At 39.1% G+C, this 23,713-nt stretch overlaps 1 protein-coding gene across 1 annotated transcript in view; it reads right to left on the bottom strand.

Moving 5' to 3' along the window:
- Window positions 1–23,713, bottom strand: part of NWD2 (NACHT and WD repeat domain containing 2) — a 227,490-nt gene that overhangs the window by 121,029 nt on the left and 82,748 nt on the right. The window contains exon 2 of the mRNA XM_010365831.2: window positions 22,567–22,655. Coding sequence (XP_010364133.1) covers window positions 22,567–22,655 — 89 coding nt within the window. The remainder of the gene's footprint in view (window positions 1–22,566; window positions 22,656–23,713) is intronic.

The raw sequence follows: 23,713 nt of genomic DNA, 5'->3' as shown, positions 1-23,713 counted from the left end.
GCATCTATTAGGAACCTAAACAAATTTACAAGAAAAAAAACAAACAACCCAATCAAAAAGTGGGCAAAAGATATGAACAGACACTTTTCAAAAGAAGACATTTAAGCAGCCAACAAACATGAAAAAAAATGCTCATCATCACTGATCACTAGAGAAATGCAAATCAAAACCACAGTGAGATACCATCTCATGCCAGTTAGAATGGTGATCTTTAAAAAGTCAGGAAACAACAGATGCTGGAGAGGATGTGGAGAAATTGGAATGCTTTTATGCTGTTGGTGGGAGTGTAAATTAGCTCAATCATTGTGGAAGACAGTGTGGCGATTCCTCAAGGATCTAGAACCAGAAATACTGTTTGACCCAGCAATCCCATTACTGGGTATATACCCAAAGATTATAAATCATTCTACTGTAAAAACACATGCACATATATGTTTATTGCAGTAGTATTCACAATAGCAAACACTGGTACCAACCCAAATGCCCATCAATGATAGACTGGATAAAGAAAATGTGACACATATACACCATGGAATACTATGCAGCCATAAAAAAGGATGAGTTCATGTCCTTTGCAGGGACATGGATGAAGCTGGAAACCATCATTCTCAGCAAACTTACACAGGAACAGAAAACCAAACACGGCATGTTCTCACTCATAAGTGGGAGTTGAACAATGAGAACACATGCACACAGGGAGGGGAACGTCACACACGGGCCTGTTGGGGGATGAGGTACTAGGGGAGGGGTAGCATTAGGAGAAATACCTAATGTAGATGACGGGTTGATGGGTGCAGCAAACCACCATGGCACATGTATACCGATGTAACAAACCTGCATGTTCTGCACATGTATGTCAGAACTTAAAGTATATATATATATAATTAACCACAGGCAAGTATCTTAAAATTCAACAACAACAAAAAATAGAAAACAAAAAAGAAAAAGAAAAGCTGGCAAGTGTAAGAAGGGATGGCTTCACTGGTTGGTCACGGCCTGGAATTCACTTGGCTTTACCCATGGGTGTGGTCACCATGTCAAGGTCAGTCCCCAAGGGTGGTAGGACCTCATGTCTTCTCTGCCAGTTTTTTGATCCATGCCTCTGGGACAGAAGGAGAGCAATAATCAGGGCAGGTTCTTCTCTGTGATGTTTGTATGGCTTGTCCGTGGAGGAGGTGATTTATGTGGGAAAACTAAATGGCTGAGGTCATTAGTATGTTAACGAACTTGTTAAATGTTGAATGTTAACGAACTTGTTAACAGTTGAATATTAAAGACTTAGGCTTGTTTAGAGTTAGCCAACTGGAATCCAACTTACTCTTATTTTTTGGTTCTCTTCGGACTGGGTTGAGACCACAGCACCACACAGCTTCTTAGTTCCAGATCCTTATGGGACTGCCACTAAGGATCATACTCCATTTTGTATGATTTTAAAAAGCACTTCTTCCTCTAGTCACTTTACTTCTAGCTATCAGAAAATTGTTATAACATACTGAAATCATTATACTGAAATCATTAAATCATTATAAGACCATCTGCCAATAACTCATCAAAATAAATATACAAATCCACTAGAATGTGTATGGGACCCTTTAGTTGTACCATGCACAACCCAGGAACTATACGCATAATCTTGTCTCGATTCTTTTGGCTGACACTGTTTGGATGCGGTTGAAGAAGGTCTTATTTAGAGCTAATAAAAAATGGTAAATATGAAGGTTAATATAAGAAAAGCTATAAATATATACTTTGCTCTTCTCTGATCTTCTTTAAATGTCATACAATTATATAAAGTAACAATTATAACAGTATGCCACTGAATTTGTAACATACCTAGCTATAACAGGGATAACAGTAATAGCACAAAAGGGAGGAAAAGGAAATACAGCAATATAGGACTAATCTTTCTACAGTTCACTAGAATTAAATTGGTATAAATTGTAAACAGATCAGATGGTTGTAGATGTACGGCATTATTAAGTTAAATTGGTATAAATTGTATAATTTTAATATATTAAATTGGTATAAATTGTATAATTTAATTGGTATAAATTAAATTGGTATAAATTGTAAACAGATCAGATGGTTGTAGATGTGTGGAGACTTAAATATCCTACATTCAATAAAGGGAGGAACAACTAGTAAAAAGAAATAAAATTAGAAGACTTGACATTAGTATAAACAAACTAGAACATACGTCTAGGAAATAATCTACCCAGAAACAGCAGAATTTATTTTTCTCAAGCACACACAGAACATTCTCCAGGATGGAATACATATTAGTTCATAAAACAAGCCTCAATAAATCTACATAAATTTATATTATACAAAGCATGTTCTCTGAATATGGTAGAATAAAATTATAAAGCAATCATACAAAAAACTTAGGAAATTTACAAATTTGTGGAAACTAATATACTCCTAAATAGTCAATGAGAAAGAAGTCACAAGGGAAATAAAAAGGATCCTTTGAGATGAATGAAAATAAAGGTACAACATACTAAAACTTATGGGATGCAGCTAAAATGGTACTGAGAGGAAAATTTATAGCTGTAAACTATAAATGGACTAATCAATGAATTGGGTAAGGTTGTAGGATGCAAGATCAATATACAAAAATCTATTTCTATACACTAGCAATGAAAAAAATCTATGATGAAATTAAATAAAATTCAATTTAAAAGAGCATCAGAAAGAAATAATTCAATTTAAAAGAGCACCAGAAAGAAACAATTCCATTTATAAGATCACCAAGAAAACTTAGGAATAAATTTAACAAAAGAAATGCAAGATTTATTCTTTGAAAACTACAAAAATATGTTGAAAGAAATTAAAGAAGATATAAATAAATGAAAGATCTATGTTCATAGATCGGGAGACTTAATGTTGTTAGGATGGCAATACTCCCCAAGTTAACCTGCAGATTCAATCCAATCACCAAAACAATCTCACAAAAGAAGAATAAAGTTGAAAAACTTACACTTCTAGATTTCAAACTTACTACAAAACTACAATAATTAAGACAGTATAGTGCTGGCATAAGGAGAGACATAGTAATCAATGGAATAAAATAGAGAATCTAGAAATAAATCTTCACACATAAGGTCAACTGATTTTCAACAAGGGTACTGAAACAATTCAATGTCACATGCATAATCTTTGGCGTTGGGTCAACTGGATATTCACATGCAAAAGAATGAAGCTTAGCCCCTATTTCATACCATGTAAAATTAGTTAACAGAGATCATAGGCATCAATTTAAGAGTCAAAACCATAAAATTCCTAAGTGAAAAACACAGGAGTAGTAGGTTTTTTGTTTTGTTTTGTTTTTGTTTTTGTTTTTTTGAGACAGTCTCCCTCTGTCGCCCAGGCTGGAGCGCAGTGGCATGATTTCAGCTCCTAGGTTCAAGTGAGTCTCCCTGCCTCAGCCTCCCAAGTAGCTAGGATTACAGGTGCCCACCACCATGCCTGGCTAATTTTTGTATTTTTAGTAGAGATGGGATTTTGCCATGTTGGCCATGCTGGTCTCAAACTCCTAACCTCAGGTGATCCACCTGCCTCGGCCTCCCAAAGTGCTGGGATTACAGGAAGGAGCCACTGCACCTGGCCAGGAGTAAATCTTTGTCAGCCTGGATTACAAGCAACCAAATAAAAAATAAACCGAACTTACTCAAAATTTTAAAAAAATTATTATTTAAATGACACTTTCAAGAAGGTGAAAATAGTAAACACAAAATGAAAGAAAACATTTGCAGATCATATTTGTATGGATTTTTTGTCTAGAATATATAAAGAACTCCTACAACTCAGTAATAAAAGGACAAATAACTCGCTTAAAAATGGGCAAACGATCTGAGTAGACATTTCTCCACAGAATATATACAAATTTCCAACATAAAAAGATGCTTAATATTATTAGTTATCAGGAAGTACAAATCAAAACTACAATAACACTTCACAAAGTGGCTATAATAAAAAAGACTGATAATAACAAGTGTTGGCAAGAATGTGGAGACATTGGAACCCTCATACATTGCTGATGGGAATACAAAATGGCTCAGCCATTTTGGAAACAGTCTGGCAGTTTCACGAATGGTTAAACAGAGAGTGACCACATGACCTGATAATTCTACTACTAGGCATATACTCAAGAGAAATGAAAACATATGTCTACATAAAAACTTGTACACAAATGTTCATAGCAGCATTATTCATAACAGCCCAAATATAGAAATAACACAAATGTCCATCAAGTGATCAACAGATAAATATGACATAATCCATACAATGGAATACTACTGAGGAATAATTAAGTAATGCAATGAAATACATTGCATGTTACCACATGGATGAACCTTGAAAGCATTAAGTAAAAGAATCCAGTCACAAAAGACCACATATTATATGATTCCATTTATATGAAACGTACAGAATAGGCAAATCCATAGAGACAAAAAGCAGATTAGCAGTTTAGGGCTAGTGAGGAGAATGGGGTGTTTGAGGAGTCATAAAGGGCACAGAGTTTCTTCTTGGGGTTATGAAAATGTTCTAAAATAGATTTTCCTAACTATTACACAGTTGTGAATGTACTAAAAGCCACTGAATCATACACTTCAAGTGAGTGAATTTTACACGTGAATTATATCTCAATAAAGCTATTTTAAAAGTAATACCATACACATCTATTTGCATTGCAAATACAAAGAACTAACTACATGTGAACCAAATGATGAGGGTAAAAGTGTCATAACAGCGCTTTCATTATTTATTTTCCTTTATTTCAAAAGCCAAAGTATCACATCATTTATTTGCCACTGATGGAAGTCTTTTGTAATAGTTTTGCATCTGTTATTTCCTTATAGTTTGGCCACCAGTACTGCCCTCATCCAGGCCTTCATAGCTCCATGTCTTCTTACTTCTAACTTTGTTAAAAAATATTCTCTGGCCTCTAGCTTTTCTCCCTTAAATTGTTCTTTCCCATATGTGTTTATGGGAAGAAAATGATGAAAAAGATAAAAATCAAGCAACCGGGAAGACACTGAGGAAATAAATAAATGAAACAACCAACTCGCGCAATACAAAACACTGTTTTGGGCAGACAGCTATGCCATACATCTGCATGATCAATAACTGGCAACACACACTTGGAACATAAAAGTGCTCAACAAGACAAGATTTATTACATACTTTAAAACATTCAGTTTAGCTTTTAGCTTAATGTCCAGGCACTGCAGAGTCTAGAATCTAATTTACTATTTATTGGAATACTAACTTGTTGACAGCACATTTTATGTGTCTTTATTTATTTCATCATTTAAGCATAAAACCTTAGGAAAGCAGTTTGATATTACCTTTTTTACTTAAAACCATCTCACTTGTTTTAAAAACTTCTTAGGGAAGCTAATTTCTCATGCTTTTTATAATGTGCTAAATTGGTCTAAAATCAAAAAGCCAGCAAATAAAGCCCTAACAAATCTTACCCCTTGAAATCAAACACTGTCATTTAAATATCAAGATTACCTAACAATAAAGCAATCTGTAAAAAACAAATAACCCTAATTTTTTTTTTTCTAAAAGCAGTGAGTCAAATTTGAATTCATAATGGCCTTGCACTATCATTTATTCAGATAGGCTTACATAATAACTTAAATGCCTTCCAAAATATTTTCTTTCTCAATTTTCCCACACCGTAGACTAATATCTCAATGCAAAATGGAAATATAACTATAGAGATGATATGACTGATTTTTGAAAACAAATTCAGTACTGAAAAGAAGGCTATTCTTCAAAGATATTACAATGGAAGGCTACATACTTATTCCAATGAGTCTGCCACTGCTCAGGGGACTTCCTCTTTAGGAATCATCTCATTTTGTCCACAAAAAAATCTTGTCGCTTTGTACTTGAATTTTGTTTTGATTAAAAATGGTATTTCTCCAGCCTTATTGGCCTTTACATATATAACACATAGCTTTTAAAAGACCTGTAGCTCCTTTAAAAAAAAAAAATCTTTTCTTATTAATAAAAGGATTAACATCTGTTACCACTAAAAATATTCAAGAGTACAGATCAGATTCAGAAAGCTTTGAACAGCAAGAAGATTGTTGTACTAAGGACATAGCTTTCTAAGGTCAATACACTGGTGAAGATAGCACTCATTATAATTTGTTTTAGTATTTATGTCCCATTTCTAGAATGCTTATCTCACAGAAGGTAGTAAGCAGAGAAGTCTTTTAAAACTCAGATTAGCATTGTCAGATACTATTTATCAATGGTAAGTTATGGTTTACACATGTGGTATAAGCCATTCTCTGGGTAGAATGACTTGCTCCAGATGCAAATATCTCAAGGAAAATCCCAGGTCCTCATCTTCAATGGTTACATTTCACTAGAACTATTGTGATTACTGAGTTCAGGTCACTTGCAATTATTCCCTTGATTATGAGACATACGATGGATATACAGGAGGGCATGATTAAAACAGGCAATTCTGGGAAAAACAGGTCCTCAGTCAAGCCCAAAAAGGGCTGACTGGCCTCTGGTGTCATAGATGATCACCAGAAAGAAAGAGACCAACAATATGAGGTTGGATGACGCTTCATCCAAAGCCTTCTGTAGACAACTAACTGCGTAGACCTGACACCCTGTGTCTTGAGAGATTTAGCCTCTGGACATTCCTAATATAACATGATAGTAAGGAAGAACTGAACCGTTGACCATGAACCAAGGCAGGACCTCTAACTATCAAGGCTTAATGAACATGGAGAAAGAGAGAAGGGACCAGGAGCTTTGAGAGGCAGAGAAGAAGTGGCAAGATGGAAGTTGTGTGTCTGTGATAAGTTGGAAAAATTCACTGCATAAAGGAACTTGAACCAGGCTGCCAGTGGGGACCAGTTTCCTTCAGTGGCAGGACACCTGATCACAAACCGTATGCCTTTATCAGTCTGTTCTGTGTTACTATAAAGGAATATCTGAGACTGGGAAGTTTATAAAGAAAAGAGGCTTATTTGGCTCATGATTCTACAAGGCTGTATAAGCATGGTGTCAGCATCTGCTTTGCTTCTGGTGGGGCATCGGGAAGTTTTCACTCATGGTGGAAGGCAAGAGGAAGCAAATGAGTCACATAATGAGAGAGGGAGCAAGAGAGAGAAGGGAGGAGGTACCAGCCTCTTTAAATAACCAGATCTCCTGGTAACTAATAGAGTGAAAACTCACTCATTACCATGGGAAGGGCACCAATGCCATTCATGAAGGATTCGCCTCTGCGACCCAAACACCTCCCACCAGGCCCCATCCCCAACACTGAGGATCACATTTCAACATGAGATTTGGAGGGGATAAACATCCAAACCATATCAGTGCCTGAGTGAAAAACCCAGAGTTAGTTCTATTCCTGTCACTGGGATTTTGGCAATCACTATATCTGAGTGTTCTCTGAGTATACATGTACCTGTATTACGACTTCAGCTCCCTAAAGTATCTCCCCGCTTAAATTCTTGCTCCCTCTCACCCATGAGCCACACTGCAGGCAGATGGATCCTTTTAAAAATCCAAATCTGATTACTATCGCTAAGATTTCCTGTTACATAGTCAGAAGCTACATAGAGCCACTTATTTACTTCTTAAACTTATGAAATAGGTAAAACTATTATATTATTCTGTTTTACAGATGAAAATCTGAGGAACAGAGAAGTTAAGTAACTTGTCCAAAGTCACACAGGAAACAAGTAGTAGAGGTGGAATTTGAACCTGGGTTCTTAATGCTATTTTACACCTTCCCTGCTTAAGCTTCCTATTATCCCAAAGATAGTGTCTAGAATCCATGACCTGGTCTATGAGCTCCTCTGTGATCAGGTCCCCACCTAACACTTCAACCTCATTTCATGTCATATTTCCTTTATTGTTCGTGCTCTGGCTATACATATATACTCTCACACACGTGTGCATGTGCAACATGTATAAGTATATAGCTTATATATTTACACATGCACATATATTTATATCTCTATGCAAATATAGACATAGATTCTTCTCTACTTACAGTGGGGTTACATCCTGATAAACCTATTGTCAGTTGAAAGTATAAGTTGAAAATTCATGTAATACACTTAACCTACTGAACATCATAGCTTAGCCTAGTCTACCTTAAAGGTGCTCAGAACACTTATGTTAGACTACAGCTGGGAAAAGGCATTTAACAGAAAGCCTATTTGATAATAAAGTGTTGAGTATCTCATGTAATTCAAAGAATACTGTGTTGAAAGTGAAAAACAGAATGGTTGTACTTGAAGTGCAGTTTCTACTGAATGTGTCTCACTTTGAATGACTGTAAAGTCAAAAAAATCATAAGTCAAACCATTGTTTGGTTGAGGACTGTCTGTATAAATTTCCAAAAACGTGAAAACGAAAGAGGCTGTATGGTATAGTGAGTAGGACTGGACACTCAGGCCAAACTACCTTGGTTCAAATTCTGATCCTGCCACTTATTTGCTTCAGGGTCAGAAGCAATTTACTTCTGTATTTCTAAGTTTCCTTACCTAATAAAATGAAGAAGGTAAGATTGATCTCCTAGACTCATGGCAAGGATTGAGCACGTTAATGTATACACAGCACTTAGAGTAAGTGCCTGGCAAGTAGTAATTTCTATATACTGTTGGAATTTTCTCCCAAATTTGCCTGTGAAAGTATGTTCTCTCTGCCTAGAATATTCTTTTAACCTAGCCATCTCCCACCGCCCAACCTTGAGGATTCAGCTTAGACATCAACTCCTCCACAGGCCTTCTTGATACCTCCAGATGGGCTGAGCTTCTCCCCAACCTTTACACATGCCCAGTGCACCCTGTATTTCCTGGGCTTCAAGTACCACCCTGGTCACTGTTGTTTACAACTGTATGCTCTGTGAGACTGTAAACTCCATGAGGGCAGGCACTCTGTTTTCAATATTATGGTATCATTGCACTCACAACTCTGCCTGGTACCGAGCAGAGGCTCAATAAATGTCTGAATAATAAATGAAGCTCAGGGGAAAAAGTACCTTAATCTGCCCCTGGGGCTCTGGGGTAGATGTCAATGAGGAGGTAACACATGTATCTGGACTTGAAGGACAGGTATGTGGGAACTGTCCTTCAGAGAGGTTAGGTGGGCCTGTTGATGCACAGAACAGTTCTGCAAAGACAGAAATGTGACATGGTCTGCCCATGTAGAATTGGTAATGTCACAGCATTATAAATGTGGAGACATAAAAGAAAACTTAAAGATCCGGTAGAATAAATACTTACAGATAAGAACACTGAGGTATGTTACTTTTTCAAGGGACTATATCTAATTATTGACAAAGAGGACCTCTTAAATGAGTGCTCTTTTTATTTTATGAAGACTTATCAAAAGGTTTCCCTCTGTCCTATAATAAAATATGAGGATGGAAAGAAATAGGCCATTATCTTCAGTGAAAAAAGAAAACCAAAAACAAAAGCAGAAATTCAAATACCACTTTTTCTAACTTACCAGTGGGAGCTAAATAATAGGTACACATAGATATAGACTGTGGAATAACAGACACCGCAGACAGAATGGTGGGATGGTGGGAGGGTGAGAGGGGGTGAGAAATGAGAAATTACTTAATGGGTACAATATATACTATTAGGGCGATGGCTATGCTAAAAGCTCAGACTTTACCACTACTCAATATATCCATGCATTAAAACCGTACTTGTACCCCTACATTTATACCAAGAAAGAAAAAGAAGTAACTGCCACGTGCTCGGAATTTGAGAAAGGCCTCATGGTGACTGTACTCAATGGGGACACGTAGTCCCCTGCCAATGGGCAACACTCTCTCATTCTGTTTATTACCAGATTAATCCTCTTGGGTAATTTTCAGTGTTGGTGTAATCAGACAGCCACCATTTAGCGGAAATAAATGCTCAGCAAAGTTTAGCTGCTCCAGTAAATTCTAGAGCCTCCCACAATGCCACTGCTGTATACTTAGGAGAAGCATTAGGCAGAAGATTGCCTATAAGTACAAAGGAAGAACAATAATACTGCCTTGAGAAGTCTGGCATGAGAATTCCAGGCAGCAGAAATGGTGAGTTGACATTTACAATTAAATTGGAGCAATGAAAGTCAACTGCAACATAATGCTTTCCTTTCCTTTTGCCTCTTTGTCTCCCTTCCCCATCTTTATAAGCTGCCTCACTCACATGGATGGGAGAAGGATGATGTAACATGCTTATAATACTTCTGGGAATGTCAACTTGGTAAGGTTGGGTCCAGGCTTTGATGGACGTGACTGAAATGTGAAGAGACCTAAACAGGTTGGAGCACTGGCCCTGTGAAATGATGTGTGATTCAACAAAGAGACATGCATTTCACAATTTCACTGCCAAAAGCAGCATCCACTTGATTAGTAGAAAATGGAAAAGGGATGATTAGTTACTTGACAATGTGGAGAAAAGACCAAGGGTAGCACAACAAATCCTGTCAACTATAAAAGCCAGTTACGTATTTTGGTAACTTGTGGAGCAAGATGCATTTTGAGATTCTCAGGCAGGAAGACAGTTGAGAGACAGAGGCGAATAAAACAAAAACACATGTCCAGAGAAGGAGATTGGGCTCAACAGAATAGTTGAGCTGCAGTGAGAGAAGAAATGTTGGAAGAAAGGTGTTACAACTGACAACAGACTTGCAGTGTGACAGTAAGTGATTGTCCAATTCAGAAATTATTAGTAAGGCCAAGCTAATATAAGACCCACAAAATTTAACTTAACATACAATTTTGATGTGTTGGTTAAGTTAAAGATTTCTAGTTTCTTTATTTGCCTAAAACTAGTTGGCGATTTGTGCCCAATTCTTCATCCTCTGGTTAGCAGGATAAAGTAAACTTTTAGTTCTATTCCATTTAAACCAGAGTTCAAACTGTTGTTTTCAAGGAACTTTAGTTTTCAAGGAACTTTATTTTGTGCTCATTTGCTCTTGGATCAAGATGCTGATCCTCTCAAAAAAGCTTGGTTTCCTCATTGTTTTGCTTCTTTTCCCTAAGAAGACATCTGAGCAACCTCATATCCTAAGGGGAAAAATGGAGCTCTTGGGCTGGCTGGGCCAGCCCCCAGTGATGCCTATTGGCAGTCATAGCTGGGTTTGGGGCACTGCCAATTACACTGATCACACACAATTTATTTGTAAGGTAAAAATCCTGACTCTGACATGTAAAAAATGGAAAAATCTGTGCATCTTACAATCAATGAAATCTGGTAAGTACCGTTCAAGGAATATTGTTTGAACAGTTGTGTATAGTTTGGACCAGAGCACATAAACACCACAGGTAGATAAAGATCAGAAAAAGATTTCCATAGGCATTCAGCTATTAAGAAACGAAAGCTTGTGCAAAGACAGAGATTTTCAAAATGGAAAGAAAAGGCAAGCTTCGAAGAAACACTGTGGCAGATGAGTCAACCGGAACAGTGGCAGCTTGGATCTAGTTTTAAAGGATGAAAGAATGGACTAAGCCAAGAGTTGAAAGTCTTGAAGACAAGGAAGTAGTAGCACTTGAGAATTCAGAAAGGGAAAAGGAGGATGAGTTCTGCTTTAAACATATTAACATTAAAAAAAAAAAAAGTTGGAGAATTATCCTCACACAACTATGAAGAGGAGAGAGTTGGAGATGTTGATGCTAAGATTACTCATGTACAGGAGGCAGCTTAAGGAGAAGGTTATACTCTCATTGGGGGTTTAGGGAGGAAGAAAACCAGGTGGACTGGCATGGACCTGTGCTGCCCAAGGAGACATGGAGGGATGGAACCTCAGCAATGAAGAGGTGACAAACCCCAGACCAAAGGGGCTGCAGGAGACACCTCTGCCCAGGATAAGCATCCACCCCTTTGGTGCCTTCAGGTGGCATCCCATTGTTATCCTGAGGCAGAAAGAAGGTGCGGGCAAAATCTTCCTGCTAGGGTGAGCTGCAAGTTTCTCACACTTCCTTACACACCAAGGAAGCCGACGCTTGCCTCTCAGAGTGAAGGAAAAGGGCTGGGACCAGCACAGAGGGGAGTTCCCACTCTGAGACCACGTTGTCACGCTTAATTGCAAAGGCGTGTTTGGACAATTTGTTTCTAAAGCTACATTTTACAAAAGGTAACATATGACACCCTCTAAAGACAAGGACTGTTAATTTAAAATTTGGAAATAAAAGGGGTTAGAGTTTCCATCATGTGCCTCTCTTGATTTCAAATCAAGTTTCAAGATTAATACAGCAGGCAAATGCATCACTGACCATAGGTTTTAGTCTGTTGCCTCATGTATAATAGTCACTTAGTCCTGGTTCTACAGCAGTTTTGGCGGCATTAAGTATTTATTTCAGGTTATATACCCCCTATTAACACAATGCCCCAAAATGGTGAGATAAAAGAAAAAGTTACTCATTTGACAGGTGGAAATTTTATTTTCATTTTTTGAGATGGAGTTTCGCTCTTTTGTCCAGGCTGGAGTGCAGTGGTGTGATCTTGGCTCACTGTAACCTCCGCCTTTCCGGTTTCAAGCGATTCTCCTGCCTCAGTCTCCCTACTAGCTGGGATTACAGGTGCCCGCCACCACACCCAGCTAATTTTTGTATTTTTAGTAGAGATGTGGTTTCACCATGTTGGCCAGGCTGGTCTCGAACTCCTGACCTCGTGATCCACCCACCTCCGCCTCCCAGAGTGTTAGGATTACAGGCGTGAGCTACCGCGCTTGGCCAAATTAATTTTCTTCATCGTTTTCTGGATTTTTAATATATTTTTTTTACACATACAAATGAACTTCCATTCACACTGTGGCTCCTCTAGTTAAGTCCTCCAGCTAGAGGCTCTCGGCTGGACTTCTGTCACCATTATCCCATCAGGATGATCCCACCCAGACAGACCCCACTACCATCTAGAGCTCTGCTGTCCAGCCTGGGAGTCACTGGCCACATGCAGCTGGTCAAGCACCTGAAATGTGGCCAGTCCAAATTGCAATGTGCTCTGAGTGTAAAACATACTGAATTTTAAAAACTCGGGTTGAAAACAAGAATGTAAAATGCCTCATTAATAATTTTCGTATTGACCATGTGTTAAAATGATGTTTTAGATATCATCTTAAAATATTAAATTTAAAATATTAAAATTTAAAAAACCATGTCAGAGAAAGAATAACAAAGAATATCTAAGAAAAACCATAAAGAATAATGAAAATATGAAATTTTTGGAAATGACCTTCACAAAATATGCTCATTTAAGATGACTATATTCTTCTTAGAGCTAAAAAATGACTTGAGCATAAGCAGGAAAAAAAATAAAATTTGGCAAAAAAAAATTTTATGTTTCATTTTACTTTTTAGAACATGGCTAGTAGAAAATCTAACATTACCCATGTGGCTTGCATCTGTGACTCACCTTATGCTTCTTTTACATAGTACTGGTATAGACTCTCAGCTTCTGGGTCTTAGTCATTTAATCAATAAATTGAAATCAATCAACTACCATTCATTATAGATCTAGTATGAGCCATGTACTATAACAAAGCAGCCCCCCAAACTTTTTGGCACCAGGGACCAGTTTGGTGGAAGACAATTTTTCCATAGACAGAGGGGTGAGGTAGGGGCATGGTTTGGGGATGAGACTGTTTCACCTCAGATCATCAGGTGTTTGGTTCTCATAAGGAGTCCACAACCTAGATCCCTTGCATGCACAGTTCATAGCAGGGTTCGTGTTCCTATGAGAATCTAATGCTACCGCTGATCTGACAAGAGGTGGAGCTTAGGCGCTAATGCTGGTTCACTGCTCACCTCATGCCCTGTGGCTCATTTTCTAGCAGGCCACAGTCCAGGAGTTGGGAACCTCTGCTATAACAGATTCTAGTAATATGAAGACATAAATAATGTGATTGCTAACTTCTAAGAGCACCCAGTTCATGGGGGAAGGACATTTAAAATTAATTAATTAAAACAAATATGACAAGCTGGTAAAGATTAGAAAAAAAGTACTCTGGAATCTCATAGAAGGACTTCACTATATTTTAATGAATGAGGAGAAATTTTCATTTGCCTGGGAGGCAATTTAAGCCCCTACCCCCCATCCCCCAGTCAGAGGGCACAGTGGATGAGAAAATTCAGGGGGGAAAAGGAAACACATCTGGTGAACCAAATGTAGTTCGCAAAGGCTAGAACAGGCTGCCTGTGGGAAGGAGTCACAGATAAGACCTCGAGAGTAGGCAGGGGTAAAAAAGAACTTGCACATTGTGCCAAGAAGCATAGACTGTATCTTGTGGACAAGGGTCAGATTGGTGTTTAAAAATACCACTGTAGCAACATTGTGGAGGATGGACCAGATGGGTAAAGTAAATTAAGAGTTTGGTATTAAGGAGGAGAAGGCAGAGATGAAGGAAATGGGAACAGTCAGGGTACCCATGGCAACAGTCAAGGTAACAATAATACAGATCTGAACAAAAGGAACAGATTGGAGAAGTATTTAGGGAGGTAGAATTGGCAGATCTTTGGGATTTAATGGATGTCAGAGGTAAAGAAAAATGTTTATGAACTTCGTGACTAAGACGAATGTAAAATACCAGATGCCCACTAATGAAGGTGGCTATCAGAAGGTATTCTTAAAGAGTGACATAAAGCTCAGGGGCTGGACTCAGACGGAAATTTATTTTGAAATGAAAGTGTCCTAAGTATTCAGATCAGCTAAACACCCCCTTTAGAGGTCCCTGCCCTAAGTGGATTCAATCTTGGCTCACTGTACCAGCGGCCCACATGGGACAGATTTATGAGTTCAGAGAGTAGAGGGGGAGATTATTCAGAAATCAGAAAAGATGTCTTGGGAAATCTAGGCCTTCAGCTAGATTGTGAAGGACAGGGTGTGGGGTGGCTAGAGGTGAAGAAAGAGTATGTCTGATAGGAAGCAAGCATTGAAATAGATATAGTGACTAGAATGTGAGAGTTAGGAAAGAGCAATCAGGAAGATGTGCTCCAAGCACAGGCTGAGGATGGACTGGCATGGATTATTTATGTGGGGAAGAGTGGAAAATGAAGCTGGAGTTACATTAAAGAGAGATCTTATAGGCAGCAGGAAGCCATTAAAAACTTTTAAGCAAAGAAACTGACAATATGGCATTTGTTGAATGTCTTGAGGTGGCCTTATATGGGTTAAATCTGTTTGGTGTTCTATAACCTTGTACTTGAATACTGGTCTTTCTATAGGTTTGGGAAGTTCTGTTATTATCCCTTTGAATACACTTTCTACCCCACTCCCCTCTTTGAGGCCAATAATTCTTAAAGTTGCCCTTTTGAGGCTATTTTCCAGATCTCATAGGCATGCTTCATTCTTTATTATTTTCTCTTCTGTGTATTTTCAAGTAGCCTGTCTTCAAGTTCACTAATTCTTTCTTCTGCTTGATCAGTTCTGCTGGTAAGAGACTGATAACATTATTCAGTATGTCAATTGCACTTTTCAACTCCAGAATTTCTGCTTGATTCTTTTTAATTATATCAAATTACTTGTTAAGTTTATCTGATAGGATTTCATATTCTTTTTCTGTGTTATCTTGAACTTCTTTGAGTTTCCCCAAAATGGCTATTTTTAATTCTCTGTCTGAAAGTTCACAACATCCCTGTCTCTCCAGGATTGGTCCTTGGTGCCTTACTGAACTCATTTGGGGAGATCATGTTTTCCTGGATGGTCTTGATATTTGTTGGTGTCTGGGTATTTAAGAGTTAGGAATTTATTGCAGTCTTCACAGTCTGAGCTTGTTAGTACCTGTCGTTCTTGGGAAGGTTTTTTCAGGTATTCAAAGGGACTTGGGTTTGTGATCTAGGTTTTTGGTCACTGTAGCTGTATCTGTATTAGGGAGTACTCCAAGCCCAGTAACATATGGCTCTTCTGCCTTGGTGGTCTTGGATAAGATCTAGAAGAATTCTCTGGATTACCAGGCAGAGACTCTTATTATCTTCCCTTACTTTCTCTCAAACAGAGTCCCTCTCTCTGAACTGAGCTTCCTGGAGCTGGGGGAGGGGTGACACAAGCATCCTTGTGACTGGTACTATGCTAGGTTAGATGTGAAGCCATCACAGCCGTGAGTCCCATCAAGGCCCTTGGTAACCACTGCCTAGCTATTGCCTACGTTCACCCAAGGATCTAGGGCTCTACAGTCAGCAGGTGGTGATGACAGCTAGGCTTGTGTCCTTCCCTTTAGGGCAGCAAGTTGTCCTCAGCCCTGGGAGGTTCAGAGATGCCCTTCATGAGCCAGGGCCTAGAGTTGGAAACCTTAGAAATCTACCTGATCCTCTATTCTACTGTGGCTGAGCTGGTCCCTAAGCCACATGACAAAGTCCTTCCCACTCTTCCCTCCCTTTTCCATGAGCAGAGGAATCTTTTCCCATAGCCACCACTACCCCAAGCTCACAGCAAGTACTGCCTGGCTACTGCCAAGATTCACTCGAGGTCCAAGGGCTCCTCAGTCAGCTTGTAGTGAATGCTGCCAGGTCTGGGACTCTCCCTTCAGGGCAATGGGCTCCCCGCTATCCCAGGGCAGGTCCAGAAATACCATCTGAGAGCCAAGGCCTGGAACTGGGAACCCCAAGAGCCCGCTTGGTGCTTTACCCTACTCTACTGTGGCCAAGCTGGTGCCTAAACTGCCACATAAATTTCCCTTTATTCTTCCTTCTCCTTTTGTAAAGCAGGAATCTCTCCCTATAGCCACCACAGCTGAGAATGTGCTGGGTCATGCCTGTGACCAGCACTTCTATGAATGTCACCCAAGACCCATGGCGAGTAATGCTTGGGTATTACTGCTGATTACTCAGAGCCCAGGATTGGTCCTTCAGTGCCTTACTGTACTCATCTGGGGAGATCATGGCTCTTTAGTCAGCGAGTGATGAGTCCTGCCAGGACTGGGTCCTTTTATTTTTTAAGGCAGCAGGTTACCTTCTGGCCTAGGGTATGTATAAAAATGTCATCTGGGAGTTAGGGCCTGAAATGGGGGACCCAGGACTCTGCCTAGTGCCTTATCCCACTGTGGCTGAGCTGGTGTCCAAGCTGTCAAAGTTCTCTACTCTTTCCTTTCCATTTCTCAAGTGGAAGGAAGGAGTGTCTCTCCCAGAGCCGTGAGCTGCACTGCCTGGGGTTGGGGGAGGGGTAGGGCAAGCACTCCCTTGGCCATCCCAGCTGGTATCTTGCTAGTTTGCATGCACCCCAAGTCCACCGGTTCCAAGCCCAGCCCAGCACCAGGGCTTGCCTAGGAGTTGGAGTCCTTGTGGCCTAGACTGCCTTTCAAGTTCATTGAGAATCCCAGAACACTTTAGCCCACGGTGGCACAGCTTGCCGAAACTCAGTTTCTGATCACTGGAAGGGGTGATTCCCCTCTGACTAGGACTGGTCTCAATGGGCCTCAGTGGGCACTGACTGATTTCTGCCCAGTGGTGCTTTCTGCTGTGACAGGGGCAGTAAATTCCAATGCAAACTCCCACAATCACTGTACTCTCCCTTCACCAAGCACACAGATTCTTTCTCTGCACCAAGCAGCTGCTATTGGGGGTTGGAGGAGGGATGGCACTGGAAATTCAAGACTGTCTTTCCTCCCCTCTTCAGTTCCTCTTCCAGTGATATGAAGTTAAAACCAGGTATGGGATCACTTATCTGATTTTTGGTTCTTATGCTATTTTGTATGAATAACTGTTTAGTTTGGTGCTCCTTCATGAGAACAATCAGTGGAAGCTTCTATTTGGTCAGCTTGCTCCACGTCCCTTCATTGACACAATATGACATTGACATAGGATGACTCTGGTGGTATTGTATAGAAAAACTCAAGTAGGGTGACGGTGTAAGGCAGTTCTGCTGAACACACTTTTACTAAAACCCCACTAAACGCCAAACTCTGTTCCAGGCCTGGGGACTTAAAAACAAATAAGAACCAGTCTCTTCCTCAAGGACCTGCAATCTACTAGGGGTAAGTAGGAAAATAAACCAATTAGGATGCTTTTTGTTCATCCCATTTTTGAAGCAGTGAGGGTTAGACCAGGACCTCGGCAGTGGGGATGGACAAGAGTTCCAAAAGAAGGAGTGGATGGTATCTCTGAGTATAATCACAAGCTCCTTATTTATTGGCTTTTGCAACCACCTGCTTTCTCCCCAGTCTGTCTTTACTTTTTTCCAATTAATCCTCCTTGTTCTTATTTTCTATCCTCTTCTCTGTAGCTGGAGGCCCTTAATAAATACCTGCAAATCAAATACCATATTATTTAAATGCCATGTCTTTTCCTGATGCCCTGGGTGTTCTTTGCTAAGTGGGCTTGATGTTCTTTCCACTGAACTGTTTCCATCTCTGAGAAATCAACCTATATATGTATATATCACATACAGAACTAACTGAAGTTTACATAACTGGAGTCTAGTGTATTTTCATGAAGTATCTTCGTTTAAATGAAAAAAAAAAAAAAAAAAAAGGAAAACACTACAAAATAGCCTGCCAAACAGGCACATAGATAAAAGGTATATGGACTTGCTTATAATGCATATTAATTTAATTGACATTCTATTAATTTCTATCCTATTCATATTCTATTAATTTAATTGAATAAAGATTTAACTAAATGGATTACTATCTGCAGCCATTTGGCCATTGGGATAAGTTGAATAAGACAATTCCAGGCCTGAGAACTTTTGGCACTTATAGGCAGGTGATGAAAAGTTTACTTAACCAGATGATGTTTCATTATCTACACTGCTTACTTTGGTTCTTCCTGTTTGCACTATTTTCCTGCTTTGACCATTCCTTTGTATTGTATTCTATTCATAGAACCTGAGCAAACCTCTTCATGGTAAGTCATATCACCTCACTCTTTCCCTTTCAACTCAATAAAAGTTCTAAGTTCTTAATCTTGGCCCATGAAGTCTCATATAATCTTACTTTGATGCCATCTGTAATTATTTCCTTCACTCACACTTGGCTTCTTTACTGTTCCTTTTTTTTTTTTTTTCTTTTAGACAGGGTCTCACTCTGTTGTCCAGACTGGAATATAGTAGTGTGATTGTTCTTAGAATATTCTAAACACACTTCCACCTCAGACCCTTTCCCTTGTTCCCTGTGCCTGGATTCCTCCCCACAACTCCAGACATCTGCATGACTTGCTCCATAACTTTCTGCAGATTTCTGCTCAAATATTGCCTTATGACCGAGTCTTTCTCTGACTACCTGGCATTCCCTAACCCTACTTTCTGTGATTTTTAAAATAGAATCATTTATTCAATAAAATGCATTTATTACTCCTGGAGTCTACATTGTCTGCTTCTCCCAACAATGTTAGAAGTTCCTCAGAAGAGGGTCTGGTTAGTTTGCTCCTTTATTCCCAGCACTTAGAATGTTGGTTGCCATATGGTCAGCACTCAACAAATACTTCTTGAATGAATTGGACGGATTATCAGGAGTTATGCATTGAATTTCAGAGAAGCAAAGAGGAGGGTACATGGCCTGTCTTGGGAGGTGTGGGAGGGATCAGAGAAGGCTTTCTTTCACAAGTTATATCTGGGCTGGGTCTTCATTCATTCATTTTTTTTCACATAAGCATTCATTCAACAAATTCTCATAGCACTTTCCAATGTGCCAGGGACTATAGGACCAGGAATGCAGCTGTTTTGAAATTCCATGAAAACAGAAAAGCCTCTGTTTTTATGGAACTTATAATCTAGTGGAAGAAAGACAATAAGCAGGCTAATACACAAACAAACAAGAAAAAGTATCTGATATGGCACATGCTATGCAAAGAACTAAAACAGTATGATGCAAAAGAGAGGTGGTTACTTTAGACTGGGTCACTAGAAGAGCATCTCTAGAGGAAAAGAGGCATTCTGGTTTTTGGAATTTTCAGCCATAAAGACACATGCACATGTATGTTTATTGCAGCACTATTCACAATAGCAAAGACTTGGAACCAACCCAAATGCCCATCAATGATAGACTTGATAAAGAAAATGTGGCACATAAACACCACAGAATACTATGCAGCCATAAAAAAGGATGAGTTCATGTCCTTTGCAGCGACATGGATGAAGCTGGAAACCATCATTCTAAGCAAACTATTGCAAGGACAGAAAACCAAACACTGCATGTTCTCACTCATAAGTGGGAGTTGAACAATGAGAGCACATGGACACAGGGAGGGGAATATCACATACTGGGGCCTGATGAGGGGTGGGGGACTAGGGGAGGGGTAGCATTAGGAGAAATACCTAATATAGATGACGGGTTGATGGGTGCAGCAAATCACCATGGTACATGTATACCTATGTAACAAACCTGCATGTTCTGTGCATGTATTCTAGAACTTAAAGTAGAATAATAATAAAAAAAGAAAAGCATCTCTAGGAGTGACATTTCAGTGGAGACCCGAGGGACAATAAGAAAGCAGCTGTGTGAAGATAAAGGGAGTGAGTATTCCCACAAGACAAAACAGCCAGAGTAAAACTCTCAAGTATCCCTTAAGGTGTTCAGGGATCCAAAAGAGGCCCACAGGGCTGTGGGTCAGTGAGAAAGGGGACACAACATGAGCTCAGATAGGAAGAGTCTTAAGAATGAGTAGAATCCAGGAGGTGAAGCAGGGGAAGAACCAGACTGAAAAGCATTGTAGTTGAAGAGAATGGCATGAGCAAAGGCAAGCAAGCATGAAGTAGATTGGTATGTTTGAGTAACTCTAGGAAACCATATGTTCTGGGTTCAGTGCACAATCAAAGATGGAATCGGGGATACTGTGGGGGTAAACTGACTGTTCATGAAGCTTCTGGCATCGTATTTTTTGTTGCAGTTGAGAGAAGAGAACTGTCTCTCTAAAAAGTATATCCTCAGGGAGTGATATAATTAACCTACTATAAAAGACTATACTTAAAAGGTGTAGTCTTAGAAGTCTCAGGTATTATGTATGTGAACTCCTGCTAAGCCTAGAGCTTGGAAGCAAATGTAACCTTGCATATTTTATTTTATTCTAAACACAACCTCAGATATGTAAGCTGTTGCCATTCCTATTTTAGACACTGAACTGAAGGATGGGCAGGTTCAGTCACTCCCAGTACCTGTAGAGAGCTGGGGCTCAATTCTACGTCTCCCCTGCCCACTGCGGTCTACTCTGCGGTCCAACATCTCCTCAGCTGATTCAGTGCACCTGCCTAGAGTAATCCTGTCAGTTTATTCTATGGGCCTCGCCTAGTACAGTTTTCCTTTGCCTGTATCTATCTTCTGTGCCTACCTCTAGTTCAGAAAGTATACTTTTTTTCCTCTTTCTCCCTCAGCTAATCCTAGTCAATACCATGGTTTATAGAAGCTGTTCTACAGCTCGCTGACTTCCTCTGTTGACAAAAATGATGCAAAAACAAAGTTAAAGATGGGATTATATGCTTGGACACACTTCTTCCTCTATGGCAACTGAGTCCCCAAGGAGTGTCTAAGTCTTTGGGATTCTTGACAGATTGGAAGTTATATAACAATTGGGACCCTGTTATCAGTAAAACCAGATTCTTCAGAGAAGGTAGTGCTGAATTCATGACAAGGAATTTAATTTAGGTTCACAATTTATCAAGTAAATGGTGACTTATGAGTGACAATTCAATGTGCGTGCCATCATGGCCTGGTGGTGACTGATATTATGCATTGAGATTGAAGCCATTTCGAGACTGTTACTTTATGCATCATATTAGAAGACATCAGGAGTATACCAAGATAAAACATTTATCTGGGAGGAAACAAAGAGTGAAATGTTCTTCCACTAACGATGGTGCATTTTGCACTTCTGCACCACAAACCTCTATTACATATTCATCATTTGACAATGTAAATGTGTAGTTTAGATAGCACTGGAGAGTTAGGATTTCCATCATAAATTAGGCTGAAAAATTCCGACTAAATAATGTTATCTGTTGCAGGAGCCATTTTTTTTCAACATTTGGATGCCCAAGGTACATCCAATGTTGTCAAGCACTTTACCTTCAGATGGCAAAATCAGAGGTGTATTAAAATGTCAGGATGTTCGTGAACGTTAGCAATGACGTGTGCCATTACTGTCTCTTGAAAGGCTGATATAATTTTTGGGGGGGAGTAAATGGTGTAGCTCCGAAATGATTAGGAAAAAGGATGTTCTACAATGTGAACAAAAAGTTAAAGGCAAGATAGAAGGCAAGGCCCATCCAGCCTGATGAAAGGAAATAAGTTTGAAAAAAGTTGGTCCCCATTTTTAAGTGCAAAATATTTCTAGAAACCATAGCTTAAACTCAGGTGCTCAGCAACCTTCATCTCTTTGATAATAGTGGAGACTGTCAAAAAAGCAAACAAATATGGTTCAAAGAAAAAGATGAGCCCATAACAGGAAGGATCCAAGAAGCACAGCATAAAAGAACCATCAAAAATGACTAAATACTTTCCATTTGTCAGTGTTTCTTTTTACCCATGCTCAAAGAAATAATTTTTTTCAGGGCCTAAAACTTGTCTTTTACAACACTCAAGTTGTGACAAGAAACAAACACTAGTTATTTAACTGGACATAATTGTGAATGAAATTAACACTAGAATTACCTGAAATTCCAATCCATAGTTTTCTCTGCAGAATTCTCTCAGTTTAGGATATACATTTTCTCTTAGTGCCTGTCTTTCTGCTCCCGTATCTGTAGTAGAAAGACAAACACACAGGAAGTGAGTATGTCCACACGTATTTCTGGCAAAAAAATGAAAACCTAAAAATAAATGCTAACAGTAATATAATCAAGTTGAGGTGCTGGGTTGTGAAATAACAGGGTATTTGTCTCTTGGTATAGACCTGTCCCCTAATTCCACAGAGATCCATCCATCAGGCATGCACGAGCAGCCCACGGGATGGACCACCGGTTGGTTCTATGTATCCTGGCAGGGCTGAAAATTCACAGTTGATTCTTTATGCCCACATAGACCTTCACGTTGAGCTCTTAAATAGTTACAACCACAATGTCTTTGGAAGGGGCAGAAGGAAACACAGTAGGGTTATCAGGGTTTTAGCTCCACAAAACATAAAAGTTTTAAAACACACACACACACACACACTTTGATAAATTTACTTATTGATTTCTGAAAACATCCCAGATGATACCATTGCTACTTAGAGTATTCAGATATATTATGACATTTTACAAAATTTAGCACAGTATGGAAACAAGCATGAAAACCTATCATAGCAGATCCCACCCACTGTAGATTCAACTGGCCAGTGGTTTAATAAAATAACGTCTCCCACCCTGGGCTTAGGGACTTACCATTATATCGTAGATAGAAACTATTTTACATATGTCATACTATGTAAACCTTCTGAAATAAAAAAATTTTTATTATCTCCTATCATTAAGAAAATACAAGAAGAAACACAGAACCTGAAACTCAAAAAATCACAAAACATGTATGCATTTAATGTCGAATGCTTTGCACAGAAAGGAATTCCAAAGTCATCTGTGCTGAACAATTCTGCATCAATGATGGCACTGTAAGATTCTAAGAGCAAAGAGGCTATTCCTTGCCCAGCTACCTTCAGTGAAACATGAAAATAGTTTTCAAAAATTAGGTTAATGTGTAATCTTATGAAAAGTACCATTTGCTAAAAGTACCTCTATCCCAGTCATAACTATGAAACATCCGCATACCACATTTATAACAAAGATAACCGTTCAAAAGAATTTCCCTATTATTCTCAAACACA

The sequence above is a fragment of the Rhinopithecus roxellana genome, chromosome 2 (genome assembly GCF_007565055.1).
Source record: "Rhinopithecus roxellana isolate Shanxi Qingling chromosome 2, ASM756505v1, whole genome shotgun sequence".
NCBI classification, from domain to species: Eukaryota; Metazoa; Chordata; class Mammalia; order Primates; family Cercopithecidae; genus Rhinopithecus; species Rhinopithecus roxellana.
Note: the sequence above shows the minus strand (reverse complement) of the source record. Positions and strands in the feature narration are given on the sequence as shown.